This window comes from Pipistrellus kuhlii, unplaced genomic scaffold (genome assembly GCF_014108245.1).
Source record: "Pipistrellus kuhlii isolate mPipKuh1 unplaced genomic scaffold, mPipKuh1.p scaffold_m20_p_10, whole genome shotgun sequence".
Classification (NCBI taxonomy): domain Eukaryota; kingdom Metazoa; phylum Chordata; class Mammalia; order Chiroptera; family Vespertilionidae; genus Pipistrellus; species Pipistrellus kuhlii.
Genome location: NW_023425405.1, coordinates 19,757,669 through 19,772,493, shown reverse-complemented (window position 1 = coordinate 19,772,493; position 14,825 = coordinate 19,757,669). Strand labels below are relative to the sequence as shown.

General features: G+C 37.8%; 1 protein-coding gene across 3 annotated transcripts in view; it reads left to right on the top strand.

Moving 5' to 3' along the window:
• KDM7A (lysine demethylase 7A) overlaps nt 1-14,825 on the top strand; it is a 78,087-nt gene that overhangs the window by 47,285 nt on the left and 15,977 nt on the right. For 2 of the 3 annotated variants that reach the window (XM_036428641.2, XM_045577445.1), the window contains exons 8-14: nt 10-97; nt 1,602-1,708; nt 5,380-5,471; nt 6,561-6,650; nt 11,569-11,778; nt 13,243-13,367; nt 13,574-13,728. In XM_036428641.2, coding sequence (XP_036284534.1) covers nt 10-97; nt 1,602-1,708; nt 5,380-5,471; nt 6,561-6,650; nt 11,569-11,778; nt 13,243-13,367; nt 13,574-13,728 — 867 coding nt within the window. The remainder of the gene's footprint in view (nt 1-9; nt 98-1,601; nt 1,709-5,379; nt 5,472-6,560; nt 6,651-11,568; nt 11,779-13,242; nt 13,368-13,573; nt 13,729-14,825) is intronic. The other variant, XM_045577451.1, reaches the window with a different exon arrangement.

Below are 14,825 nucleotides of genomic sequence, written 5' to 3'. Positions count from 1 at the left end.
CCATTTCAGGGTGGATTCATGCTGTGCTCACTTCTCAGGACTGTATGGCTTTTGGGGGGAACTTTCTGCACAACCTTAATATTGGCATGCAGCTCAGGTTTGTGTCATCAGTATTTAAAGGATCTTTTGTCCTTTCTTTTAAACAGGGTGTTGTTTCAAAATCTAAATTCAACAACATATTTTAATTGAGATATCATGGAGATAGGCCCTGAGAATTTATTAAGAACAGGAACTATTAAAAAATAGTTTTATTGAATTCAGAGAGGAATGGAGAGGGAGAGAGAGAGAGAGAAAATTCAGTGATGAGAGAGAATCATTGATCGGCTGACTCCTGCACACCCACTCCTGGGGATCAAGCCCGCAATTTGGGCATGTGCCTTTGATCGGAATCAAACCCGGGACCCCTTCAGTCAGCAGTCTGACACTCGATATCTGCTGAGCCAAATCAGTAGAGCAAGAATAGGAACTTTTAAAAGTATTGTCGTAAAAATTTTGTCAGGAGGATAGCTTGATGCATTTTAAGTCTAAAATTAAAAAATTATTTATTCAATTTGAGACTAAATATCTCCCCAACTTTCAAAATTGCATAAAAATATATGGGCTCTCCTTTGGCTGTTTTTAAAATGAGGAAAATGAACTAAATCTAGTTGATCTCAGGTGTAACTATGGTGCTGGGAAAAAGCAACCCTAAGTTCAGATGGCTGTGAGAACACCTGTAATTTTACATGGGGAAAGAATTAACAGCTCAAGAATTAACAGCTCTTTCCCCTTCTGTGTAAGAAGGTGACCTTTACCTCACTCTGTGGCCCTGGTAGCCTGTGGGGGGAGAACGTTACTAGGCAGCACTGCTTACAGTGAAATGACTCCTGTTTGATAAACTGCATCAGGACTTGGAGAAGTAGAGTACCTAGTAGGAAGCCATGTGTTTGGGCTTTCCTGAGTGGGTGATCTTGTAGCTTGGCTTGCCCTTCATGGGGACCCTGGATGTTATGTGTCTGTGGAGTTACTACACGAAGTACTGGCCCTTACCAGGCATGAAGCTTTAAGTTAGGACAGCTCCCACACTGCCAGCTGTGAATCTTGTTTCTGTATACCTGAGCTGTCCCCAGAGGAAAAGTGGCTCCTGGATGTATTGATGGCTGCAAAGTCGCCCACAGAAGATGAACACTGTGGCAAGCTGTGGTTCCTGTCTCCTCCCCTTGCCCAGCACCAACTGTGGTCTTGAGCTTGAATGCTTGGTAGAAACTAAAGAAAACCCGAGTGGGTTGTTCAATACATGAAGTTGATTTGTAAACATAGTGTCTTATTTATTATAGTAGAATCCTTAAGAAATTCCTTCTGTTAAGACTAGGATAAGAACCCCGAGGTCTGATCTTTTAGAAAACCAATGTAATTCTTCAGTATACTGTCAAATTTGTTAAGGCCTGACCTGGATAAGGTCATAATTCAGGCTTACTCAAATGTTGTATTATGTAATATACAGTACTTGATTGTTCTTACATGTCAGAGCCTGCTTATTTTATTTTCCTTAAGTTGGTTGCCTTCATTTAACTTTGAAATGCTAACATAAATACTAAATTTCTTAAATTATGTTTATTCAGGTGTTATGAGATGGAAAAAAGGCTAAAAACACCAGATCTTTTCAAATTCCCTTTCTTTGAAGCCATATGTTGGTTTGTAGCCAAAAACTTGCTGGAAACCCTGAAAGGTAATTAATAATCTGTCCATCTTGCAGTGTGATGTGATACATGCTCTTCGTAAATTGACTAAAAGCCAGCGAGAGCGACCCTTTTTTAGTATGGTATTGCTGTTCCTATGTTATTTTTTTAAATGCATGATTTCCCCTGGTCAAGAACTTTTTTAACAAATTAGAGTCTCTTGTCCAATGGTCACCAACCTTTTGGACCTCATGGACCACTAGTGGTCCGTGGGCCACCAGTTGGTGACCGCTGCAATCTTAAAAAGCAGATATATGAAGAGCTGCATCAGAACAGGTAATGTTGAAAATATTCATTTCACCTGGGATTCTACTGGCCTGTACACACTGTCAGGCATGTAAAAGTGCCTTGCCTGCAAGAATGCAGTTTAAGCCAAGACTATTATGTAATAATAGAGGCCCACTGCATGGATTCATGCATTGATGGGGGTCTCTTGGCCTGGTCTGTGCCCTCTCGTAATCCAGGACCTCTTGGGGGATGTCAGACTACTGTTTTTGGCCCAATCCCCATAGACCAGGCTGAAGAACCCCATTGTGCACAAATCCGTACACTGGGCCTCTAGTATGCATATATTTGGTTAATCTCTTCCCGCCCTCTCCCTCCCCACTTCCTTTTGAAATTCATCAGTCTGTTCCATGTTTCCATGCCTGTGTATTGAGCATCTGCCCCCTGGTGGTCAATGTGCATCATAGCTACTGGTCAAACAGTCACTTAGGCATATATATATATATATATATATATATATATATATATATATATATATATATATTCATATTCATATTCCCAAATATTTGCTTTTAAAATTCCAGGGTATAATTTTCATGTCTTGAGAGAATGAGGTAGTGCCTGTGCCATTATCATTTTATGCCCACTATGCTGGCCAGTACCTGTTAGTACAAACCAACTGGATATCAGGCTGAATCTAGTTGAAGAAAAATATTTGGGGTTTTGTTGGGGGGAAAGAGAGGTTGTTACTTATCCCTTTATTTAAACTTGAAAGCTACCTTTTTTATGTGGAATTTCAGATTGGGTATTTTATCTTTTGGTTTAAAATCTTTGAGCAGTCAAATTGGAAATTGCATATCACATTTCTCTTTATCCTTTTTTTTTTTTTTTGCGTTTAATTCAATTGTGCCCTTGAGAATTACAGTTCATCTGTTTTTATGTCATCTAACTTGTCCAGTCCATTTTCAAATAGTGCTATTATTATAATTAACTTCCAGAAGAAACAGATATAAGCAGATTAAACAGTAAAGTCTATCCTACATGTATTTCTTTTTCCATTTAAAAGTTACATAAGAAGAAAAGGTGAAATGAAAAGAAATAACCAGAACTTACTTCCCAGGATAGCATGCACAGAATTAAATGATAAAATAATAAAATAAAATAAAATAAAATAAAATAAAATATATTGATTGCAGAGAGGAAGGGAGAGGGAAATAGAAACATCAATGATGAGAGAGAATCATTGATTGGCTGCCTTCTATACGCCCCACACTGGGGATCAAGCCTGCAACCTGGACAGGTGCCCTGACTGGGAATTGAACCTCGTGGTTCATCGTCGACATTCACACTGGCCTGGCAAATGATAAAACTTATTTATGGTTTTTTTGCTCAATGAAAGATCTCACTATCTTTAGGATGAAAGAATAACCCCATCCCACACCTGCAGCACAGCATACAGGGAGATGTTGATGGTGCAAATGTCTGTGATGGAGATAGGAGCCCATGGATGAGGAAGAACAGGTGCTCTCTGCACCAGATCAGTGTCTGCTCCAGAAACAACTCTTTATCCTGAACCTGACTCATCCAGTGTTTTCAGGTGTTTTTGGTGGCTGCAGGAATGTCACAATGGACTGTTCCTAGTAAAATTCTAGACATTGAAATTCATAGTCTCATATGCAAGTAGAACCCTAGATATATATACACTTATGGATGTTCTTGTTTTCTGGAAATAAAACTCAGTAACTGAACACTCCAGATTAGAGAAATCAAATTAAGAATTTATCTGAAAGATAAAATCTTGCTGTTCTTGCAGTCAAAAGAGGCAGGTTGTTCAGTCTGAGAATGGATTAGCCTTTATTTTAGTCCATTGAGAGTTCGGAGCTATTGAGATCTGATTAGAAAACATAATCCTATACATTAAAGTAAAAACAAAATTAGTATAAAAGGGTATTTGCAGGTGAGATTTTTAAAAAAATATATTTTATTGATTTTGTACAGAGAGGAAGGGAGAGAGATAGCAAATTAGAAACATCGACGAGAGAGTCATCGATCAGCTGCCTCTTGCACACCCCCTACTGGAGATGTGCCTGCAACCAAGGTACATGCCCTTGACTGGAATCGAACCCGGGACCCTTCAGTCCCCAAACCGACGCTCTATCCATTGAGCCAAACCGGTTTCGGTGAGATTTTTTTTAACAAAATATATTTTGTTGATTTTTCACAGAGAGGAAGAGAGGGATCGAGAGTTAGAAACATCGATGAGAGAGAAATATTGAGCAGCTGCCTCTTGCACACCCCCCACTGGGGATGTGCCCGCAACCAAGGTACATGCCCTTGACCGGAATCGAACCTGGGACCTTTCAGTCCGCAGGCCAACGCTCTGTCCACTAAGCCAAACCGGTTTCGGCTGCAGGTCAGATTTTAGAGTGTTTTTATTTCATCTGCCAGATCAGAACTGGATACCTGGCATGACTAGTGTATCCCACTGAGGATAGAGCCAAAGGAACATTATACCAGTGCCACATCCTACACATTCATCCTAGAATCAGTATTGGTGGTCTTGTTACCCCACCTTATATTGTCCTTTTATCCCTGACCTTTTAACTTTTCCTTGTGGCCTATTATTTGCCATCTCTTAAACTGTTATAGGGTTATATGATAGGTTAAATGGGGGAGGGTTGTATGAAACGCTAAACTAAATTTAGTGTCAGTAATAATATAACAGTGACCAATTTGGGGTATATGTAAGTAAATTAGCCACAGGACAGAAGTAGAAATCTTTCACTTTTGCTTCAACTTACCTGAGTTGTAGACCATATCTAATGTATTTTAAATAATCAATTTGGTTAAAAAACCCAGAAGAGACTGGGTTTGTGGGAGCAGGTGTGTATTTACAATAGTGAATTATTTCATGCCCATAGTGAAGTGTATGGATCACACATTGCCTACACATACACTCTCGTACAGCTTAAAGAATTATAAGCCTCACTCAGGGTGATCAGAAACAGCCTTGCCAGTACCCTAGTCATGCACCTTATTTTTCCCATTGTACCCTCTTCTTCCCTTCAGGAGAGAACCTATTATTCTGACCTTTGTGATAATCCTTTTATTCTGCTTTATCACCTATGTCATAAACTAAAATGGTTTAATTTCTAGACATCATATGACTAGCTTCATACTGACGTTTTTTGTGACCTGTTTTTTACTCAGCATTATGTCTGTGAGCTTTCTTTTAACTTGAGCATTTAGTACAATGACATTTAATGTAATCCTGTGTTTTTTCTTATTTCCCCCAATCAGTTGTTTATTAACCTTTTTCCTTTCTGTTAATTTGGAAGTTATGCAGTTTTATATTTATTGGTTACTCAAAATGTAAAGTTGATTATTTTATCTTTGCAATGCTTAACTCCTTTCCCTGCTTCTTCCATCCCCACAGAACTGAGAGAAGATGGTTTCCAGCCTCAGACTTACCTAGTACAGGGCGTGAAAGCACTACATACTGCTTTAAAATTGTGGATGAAAAAAGAAGTAAGTAGTTTTTTTTGGTGAAATAATTGTTATTTTTCATATGGTAAGTTTAGGAAAACTGAGTCCTCAAGCTGTGTGGCAAGAGTAGCCACAGTAGAAGGACTAGAAACCATGGTTTAAATACAACCTTCATTTTATGTTCAGCAATACAACCATTTTATGTACAGCAATACAAACGGTTTATGTTTCTGTGAGAATTAAGGACACAGAATTTCTTTAAGCTGGAAAAGAAAGTAATTCAAGTATACCTAGGGTACTAAGAAATGAATGTAGACTAAAAATAAGTAACTGAGCTCTCATTGTGTGCCAACCACTGTGTTTAGTCCTCATATCCATAAACTAATTTAATCTTCAAAGCAACTATATTAAGTCTGGGTGCTGTTAAAATCCCCATTTACATGTGGGGAAGCTGAGGTTCAAGGAATTTAGGTAACTTGCACAAGAGACTCCGTGGAGGTAGGATTTAAATCTAGGTCTCTGCGATTTGCAAAGTCATGCTCTTATCCCTCTTCTAGACTTAGGGGGAAAAATGAAAGAAAGGAAGGTGGAGTTCAAGCAGGAGCTTTCCATTTTCACTAAAATGTGGTCTAGTTGTTGCATTTGAGTTTCTCCTTTTCTAAGAGGTCGTCCCAGATCTCCTTTTGGAGTTGGTATGTCCTTCCTTTATGCTTCCATTGCACGTTTCTTGTGCCAGTGGACTAGGATTACTTCAGTGCCTGTGTTACCCCTTATAAATTTTTCTTTATTATTAATTATTAGTTTTAATTAGTTACTTTACTAATTATAGTAGTCTTTTGAGGTCTAGAGTACAAGGTTACTACTCAATCTAAAGCAAAATTCACAATGAGACCACTCCATCTTTATCTCAATCTAAGAGGATTTTATAAATTAATATAGATCTCATTAGAAGATCTTTTAATAAAGATACCTTAGAAGATATCACACCAACCACATGCACTCTGAGTCCTGGATTATTCTATTTAGCTGTGTCTATAAAATCTGGAGAATCCAAAAATTGGCTTAATAAGTTTTTTACATATTAAAGTATAACTAACTTTGGTTGTTTTGTCTTTGTTAATCCAAATACAGCTTGTATCCGAACATGCCTTTGAAATCCCAGACAATGTTAGACCTGGACATCTTATTAAAGAACTTTCTAAAGTAATTCGAGCAATAGAGGTAAGTGTACAGTCATCTAAACTCATCTAAACTCTTGGTTGTTATCTGCTTAGAGAAACAAATAGATCTGCCACCACACTACAAACATCTGAAAGCTCTTACTTCCCAGGTTCAAGGAATTAAAAAAAAAAAAATAAATAAAATGAGCTGTCTTAGAAACAGTTTCCAGTTCCCAGGTTCCTAAATTTCTAGAGAGAATTGTAGAGGATTGTGTCATGATGAAGTAATAAGGAAGTTATTTCAGATTATCCCAAAAATAAAAAATACAAAATTAAAAAAATTTCAGATCCAGTTCATTTTATCTGTGCAGAGATGAATACATGTTTAGTGATTAGAAAAAGAGAGGAAATGTAAGGTGAATAGAGCTAGGTGAAGCTGGGTTGGAAAGAGGAAGATATTAGTGGGGTGGGACAAGGAGAGCTGCTCAATTGGAAATATTAGAACAAGTCGGTTAAGCAAATGCCCTTTGATAAAAGCCACAGAATCTGAGATTAGATGTTTTAATTAATCATTTCGGAGCTCTTTTAGGTATTAAAGGAGGTTTTAATTAAACTAATTTAAAAAGGTGGTTCTCTTAATGTTTACCTTGAACTGAAAGGAAATTAAGTGGAAGAATGGAGGCTAACTCAATTAACAGCTCAGATCAGGTCTGTATGTGGGGAATGGAAAGCAGGGAACAGCAAAGAAAGATTAAAAGGATTTGATATCCTATTTGGGTTATATGCAGACTTGGCCGTTATGAATGAGACTGTTATGAACATTCTTATATCTCTTTTGTGTTTTATTTTTCTTGGATAAATACCTGGGGATAGAGTTGAGCCATAAGAAGTGAATTTAAAATATGTGAGAATCTGCCAGTTTTCCAGAGTGGTTATACCATTTTACATTCTTACCAGTAATGTGCAGGCATTGTAGTTGTTTTGTATTTTCACCAATATTTGTTGTTTTTAGCCTTTAAATTTTTTGCTATCCTAGAGAATTTGGAATATTATTTCAGTGTGGTGTTAATTTGCATTTTCCTGAAGATTAAAGATGAGTACCTTTTTGTGTGCACATCATTTTTGTATATATTCTTTTAGGAAGTTTGCAGTTTTGTCCATTTAAAAATTATTGATTTGTAAGAGTTCATTATATGTTCTGGACACAAATTCATTGTCATTTGGCCTGCAGTCATTCATATCTATATAAAATAACTAACATTTACCTACAGCCTGTATCTTTTCATGAGCAGAAACTTATAATTTTGAAAGTTTAGTGTATCAACTCTTTTTGTTTTTTAGTTAGTGTTATTTTATGACTTCTCTAAGAAATATTTTTCCACCCCAAGGTCTTAAAAATACTTTCTATTTTACCCCCAAAAAGCTTTTGTATCTAGGTAAAATGGCCAGTTTTGAATTTTTTGTGTATTGCATATGATAAATAAAGACATTTCCCCCTAAATGTTTATCTAGTTTTCTGAGCACCATTATTTGAAACCATTAGCTCTTTAATGTTTCTTTTTTTAAAATGCATAGAGAGCCCAGAAGAGTTTCAAAGACAAAGACCAAAAATAAAGCAAAAAAGAAAAATATTAAAAGGAAACAATCATTAAATAAGTCTATAGCTAAAATCCAAATATCCTCAGGAGAGAAAATAGTGAAATTGGTTCTATGAAAAAAGGATAGGAGGGTGCAACAAAGGAGCATTCAAAGAAGAAAGAAAAGGATTCTTGGAAGTTAGAAGTTAATAGAAACAAAACTTAGTGGAATGGCTGGAAGATCAAATTGGGGAAATCTCCCATAAAGTTAAAAAGAGACACACAGAAGTAGGACAGAAAAATTAAAAGGTCATTTTATACAGTCTTCATCAAAATAATAGGAGCTCTCCAGAAAAAGATAACAGAAAACCAGAAGATTTTCAGAGGACTAATCAAATAAGTTTTAGAATTCAAGGACACATCTTCCCAAATTGATAGTCTTCAAAAAATGGCAGTACAGTGAGTGAAAAAGACATCAGCCAAGACACATCATGGTAAAATTTAGAGTATCCTATATAATAAAGAGGTAATATGCAAATTGATCATAATTCCAACACACAAGATGGCCACCCCCATGTGAACACAAGATGGCCACCATCTGATTGCCAGCAAAGGAGGGCAGTTGGGGGAACCAGAACTTCAAGGGAGGGCAGTTGGGGGACCAGGCCTGCAAGGAAGGGCAGTTGGGGGGACCAGACCTACAGGGGAGAGCAGTTGAGGCAACCAGGCCAGCAGGGGAGGACAGTTAGGAGTGACCAGGCCAGCAGGAGAGGGCAGTTAGGGGCAATCGGGCCAGCAGAGGAGCAGTTAGGTGTTGATCAGGCTGGCATGGAAATGGTTAGGGGTTGATCAAGCTGGCAGGCAGAAGCAGTTAGGGGCAATCAGGCAGGTAGGCAGGTGAGCGGTTGGGATCCAGCAGTCCTGGATTTTGAGAGAGCAGTCGGACATCCCTTGAAGGGTCCAGATTGGAGAGGGTGCAGGCTGGGCTGTGGGACACACAACCCCACCCCGTGCACGAATTTCATGCACTGGGCCTCTAGTATGTAATAATGTACATCTGAAAAAGCATTAGTGAAAATATTATGAGTCATATACAAAGAATTGGGAATCAGAATAACATAAAATTTCTCAACAATAACACTGCAAACTAAAAGACAGTGGAGCAAAGTCCTTAACATCCTGGGGTTGGGGGATGCCAGCATACATGTCTATTCAACCAAGACATAAACCAAGTATGATGGTAAAATAAAGATGTCAAAGAGGCAATTAACAAACAATGTACCACCCATGTGCCCCTTTCTCAGGAAACTAAGAGAATGTGCTGTTCTAAGAAAAAAGGAGTAAATCAAAAAGGAATGTTCCAAGAATTCATTCTTCTAACAAATACTGAGTACCTATCACAGCTTTGTACATGGTAGGCCTGGCATAGAGCAGTGAACAAAGGTCCTGCCAATGGGGCTCAGTAGTAAGAGGGTAGCCATAGATTTTATTATATCAGGAATTGGCAAAGTGCTATTAAGAAAAATAAAGGAGGGATAAAAGATAAGGAATGATGGCCAGAGGTGGTGGTGGCGGCAGCAGTGTTATATGGTGGAGTGGAAGCTGGTCAGGAAGGGTCTGTGTTGACATGTAGAGGCTAGAGAGCAGCCGGTCCAGGATGGATCTGAAGAGTGGAATCCAAACTTAACTGGATGCCTCATACTTTATCTGACAATCGCATCCAGAAGATGTCTCCAAAGCAAAATATAAATTTGATTACCTACTGTGTTTTGAATGTTTGCATTCTTCCAGTGGAGAATTTTGGGATTAATTAGTGTTAAGTACATATAAAACAAGCTGATGGAAAGTGAGGCAGTTATGAACTCAGAGAAAAATCAAAGGATAAAAAGAAAAATAATGTTATGTAGCACTGGGCTGTAAATAATTTTTACTGAGTCCAATTTAAATATTGAATATTGAAGGCAGGGGAAGTATGTGTATATTTGAGAGAGGATGTCAGGATTAAGACTTACTTCATCTTGCATAGTAGGAATTCAGTGATATAGCAACAGGTAAAAAAAACAAGAAATAACAGTATAAACATGTTATTTAGAAATTTGGAGGCAAATAGCTGAAAGAAAAAACTGAACAACAAAAACAGCTGCAAGAGTTGTAAGAGCTGGCTATATATCTGAAAAAATTGAAAGCAGGGACTCAAGCTGATATATGTATAGCATGTTCATAACAGCTTTATTCACAGCAATCAAAGATTCTGTCCTGGGAGAATGGATAACCAAAATATGGTATATTCATGCAATGGAATATTAACCTTATAAAAAAAAGAATTCTGACACATGCCACAACATGGATGAACCTTGAAGACATTATGTTAAGTGAAATAAGACAGTCACTAAGGGACAAATATTGTATGATTGCATTTATATGAGGTTTCTAAAGCAGTTAAATTAATATAAGCAGAAGGTAAAATGATGGTTGTTAGGGCTGACAGTAAGGTGGAATGGGCATTATTGTTTAATAGGTACAGAGTTTTAAGTTTGGGGAAATTTAAAAGTTCTGGAAATAGATGCTGGTGACAGTTGGACAACAATGCGAAATGTACTTAATGTCACTGAACTCTGTACATAAAAATGGTTAAATGGTAAATTATGTATCGGTTACAACATTTGTTATATGTATATGACACTACAGTTTTTAAAAAGTTGTAAGTGGTTTCTTCCAGAGAATGGGAATTGGCATGGGGAAGCGTAGATTGCAACTTTCCATGATATGCTTATAGAATTTTAATTTTTCAAAACTACGTAAATGTGTGACTTTGCTTTAGAAAGCAATTATTGATTTATGCAGCTATGTATGTGAAAAAAATGTACATGGAGCCCTGGCTGATTTGGTTTAGTGGATAGATTGTCACGGCCTGCGGACTGAAGGATCCTGGGTTCGATTCCAGTCAAGGGCATGTGCCCAGGTTGTGGGCTTATCCCCAGTAGAAGGTGTCCAGGAGGTAGTCGATCAATAATTCTCTCTCATCATTGATGTTTCTTCCTCTCCCTCTCCCTTCCTCTCTGAAATCAATAAAAATATATTTAAAAAATATATTTTTAAAGAATGTACAGTAGAAGTAGCCTGACTAACTCCTAGTAACTTTTATGTCAGTAAATCATGCTCTGCAGTACTAGACAGCCTTTAAAATTATATTGAAAATCAAGAAAATATGTTGATAGTATATAATTACATGAGAGAGAAAAGAAAATAAAGGCCTCAGCAAAGCTGTTTCTCTTATTATTTGGTCTTTTTGTTTATATAATTAAATTGAATTGTTTTTCTTTTCTAAAATATTTCTATGGCTGATTACTTAGGTATGTATGTAGTCTTATTGTAAAAATACTCTGAATTGAATTCTTAAAGGAGGAAAACAGCAAGCCAGTTAAATCTCAGGGAATTCCTACTGTGTGTCCAGCCTCACGATCCTCAAATGAAGCAATTTCCCCATACCATTCCCGACGAAGGATGAGGAAACTTCGAGATCATAATGTCCGAACTCCTTCTAACCTAGACATCCTAGAGCTTCACACAAGGGAGGTACTCAGAAGATTAGAGATGTGTCCTTGGGAAGAGGCAAGTATTATGTTTCATGATGATAAAGAGAGACTTCATGTTCCTTAAAGTTCTTTAAATGGATACTAAAAGGAGAATAGTCTGACCAGTCATGTTATCTAATCTTCCCTTAGCTTTGTGTAGGAGTCAGCAGTGCTTATGCCCGTGGCAGGGCGGTCCTTCAACTTTCTGGGCATCAGTGCAGAAGTAGGATGACCAGATCTCATTCATTCACGGACATGTTTATTGAGCGTTTACCAAGGCCATGCTCTTACGGCTCTAGAGAAGACGCCAGAGTGAGCACAACTTAAGTCCCTGCCATTGTGTAGCTTCCATCCTAGCTCAGGTTGGAAGGATGGGAGACAGAGAGATATGTTAAAATAATAAAATTTCAGATAATCATTATGAAGGAAGCCAAAATAATAGAGCAATAGATAAAGGGGCTTAGGATGGCTGGCTACTTGAGCTAGAGTGGTCAGAGAGCTCTCAGGTGGTGACATCTGAACTGACAAATAATGGGAAGAAGTTAGATGGATACACATATCTGAGAAATATTGCTGGCAGAGAGAAAAGCAAATGCAAAAAGCCTATCCCTTACCCGATAGCATCAGCAGGAGTGACTGTTAGAATAAATCCATTCAAGTTTGAGAAATGCTGGCCTCATGGACAAGGGGGCAGGCAGTAATCCAGTCAGTGTAGGGCCTTGTGAAACTTGGTAATGAGTTTGCAATGAGATCTGTATCGTCCATAATTTTACATATTAGATAGAGGATAGGCAACAATTTAAAATGAACAAAATAGAGATATCTCTGAATTAAAATATTTTAAAACTAATATTCAACTTTCTTCAATATTTTAAATGGTATAGAATTTTTTTATACTGTTTTAAGATTTTGTTGTTCCGAACCTCCTTAACCTATAGCCATCTGTGAGAAGATTTAGCACATTATGAAAGGTTCTATTTATTATTAAAGAAACATTTTCCACATAAAGGAAATACTTTTTATGTATTAAAAACCAGTTATTGTGTGCCATCATGCCACATGGTGGCCTTTGTTCCTAGTGATAACAATATGGTGACCTGTAAGCTACTGCCAGTGCCTGATGGGAAGACTAGCGAGTAGGTTAGAGGTAGGGTAATCGGAAAGGACTAGCAGCTAGTACTTAAGCCAGGGAAGGAAGGAGAAGCACAGTACACTGAGGCAGTGCTCTCCAGATTTCTGCAAGAGCTTTACACAAGTTTTACATCCTACCTTATTGTGTTATTGTTAATGGCCCTACAGAAAGACAAACCACATTCCTGCTTTGGCTTTAGGAACCGTTTGGTTTTAGTGGCACACTGCTGCCTGTCCCCTGGGCTGGGGGCTGCCTAGTCCAGTTTGGGATGCAGAGCTAAGGGAGGAGGTGGTGGCTTGACTTTATTCATTTAGTCAAGTGGGTGTAGTTGAGTGTGGAGATTAAGTAAGTTCTGTTTTTATATTTTAGGACATCTTGAGCTCTAAACTGAATGGTAAATTCAATAAACATCTCCAGCCATCTTCTACCGTACCCGAATGGAGAGCAAAAGATAATGATCTACGATTACTGCTGACAAATGGAAGGATAATTAAGTATGTAAACCAGATCAAAGTATCCAACTGATTAGCTTTCAGAGGATTCCCTCTGTTTACTGAATCCTAGTCCCTTTGTTGTATAGCTAACTGAATTGTGGGGCAAGTGGCTTAATCCTCCACTCTCTGTAAATTAAAGGGGGGAGTGAACTCTTTGGCTGTACAAGTTGTACTATTTTTTTACTTATTTTTCCCTCTTTATACAGAGACGAAAGACACCCCTTCGCAGATCAGAGTCTTTATACAGTAGACAGTGAAAGTGAAGAGGATAAGGGAAGGACAAAAAAGGCAAAAATGAAGATAGAAGAGAATTCAGGAATAGAGGCAGTGGAGAATGAAGAATCTCAGAAACCCCTTAACAGTATGTTTGTTTTAATGGTCATTGTAAAGGTCTCTTTATTACTAATGTGATAACATGTGAAGTAACTTGCAAGTTCTTACATTTGTACTAGGTTTGAAAATGATTGCGTTTCTGATATTCTTTTGAGAAATCTGAGGTATTTCTGAATAATGCATCCATTAGGGAAATACTGACTGAATGTCCGAGTTGTGTAGAGCCCAGGGAAGACGTTATTAACGGTGAGGACATGCGCAAGTTAGTGACATGCTTGTCTGGTGACAGTTTTTACAAGCGTCACACGAAAGCTCATGCTCTACTCCAAATGATAAAACAGTCCCAAGCTGAATGGGATTTCACATATAATTTTAGCTAACATGTATATGGTTTTCAGACGTAGTAGACCTAAAGCTGTTAGTAATCCAGGTATTGTTTTTCTCGGCTGCCTGTTGACAAGAGGGCCTCTACTTGGTTATTAATTGCTTATCATTAGTGTGACAAATAGTAATACCTCTTTCTCCTTAATATTAAGGAGCAGTTAAATATTTTGATATTTGACAAGTAAGTGTTCCAGATCATTCACATTATTTCATCCCAAATTACCGTAATTCATGCTAATTTCAGGTCAATGTTATATTGTTGTAATTGGTAACTGCATTTGTCCACATGATGGTGGTTACTCAGTAGTTATGAAGTACTGCCCCACAGAAGAGAAAGGCAGTGCTGAGGCCCGTCTATAAGCCTGTTGAATTCACAAACCACATTCCTGCTTTGGCTTTAGGAACCGTTTGGTTTTAGTGGCACACTGCTGCCTGTCCCCGGGCCTGGGTGGCTGTCTAGTCTAGTCCAGTTTGGGATGCAGAGCTAAGGGAGGAGGTGGTGGCTTGACTTTGTTCATTTATTCAAGTGGGTGTAGTTGAGTGTGGAGATTAAGTAAGTTCTGTTTTTGTATTTTAGGACATCTTGAGCTCTAAACTGAATGGTAAATTTAATAAACATCTCCAGCCATCTTTACCAAATGCTTTTATTATCTGTTGAGAGAAATAATGCAAAAGGGAAATTGAAAAGCTTCTTGTAGCTCATGTTAGTGTTAGAGGCTTTTTTCTGGAAATTAGTGTTTT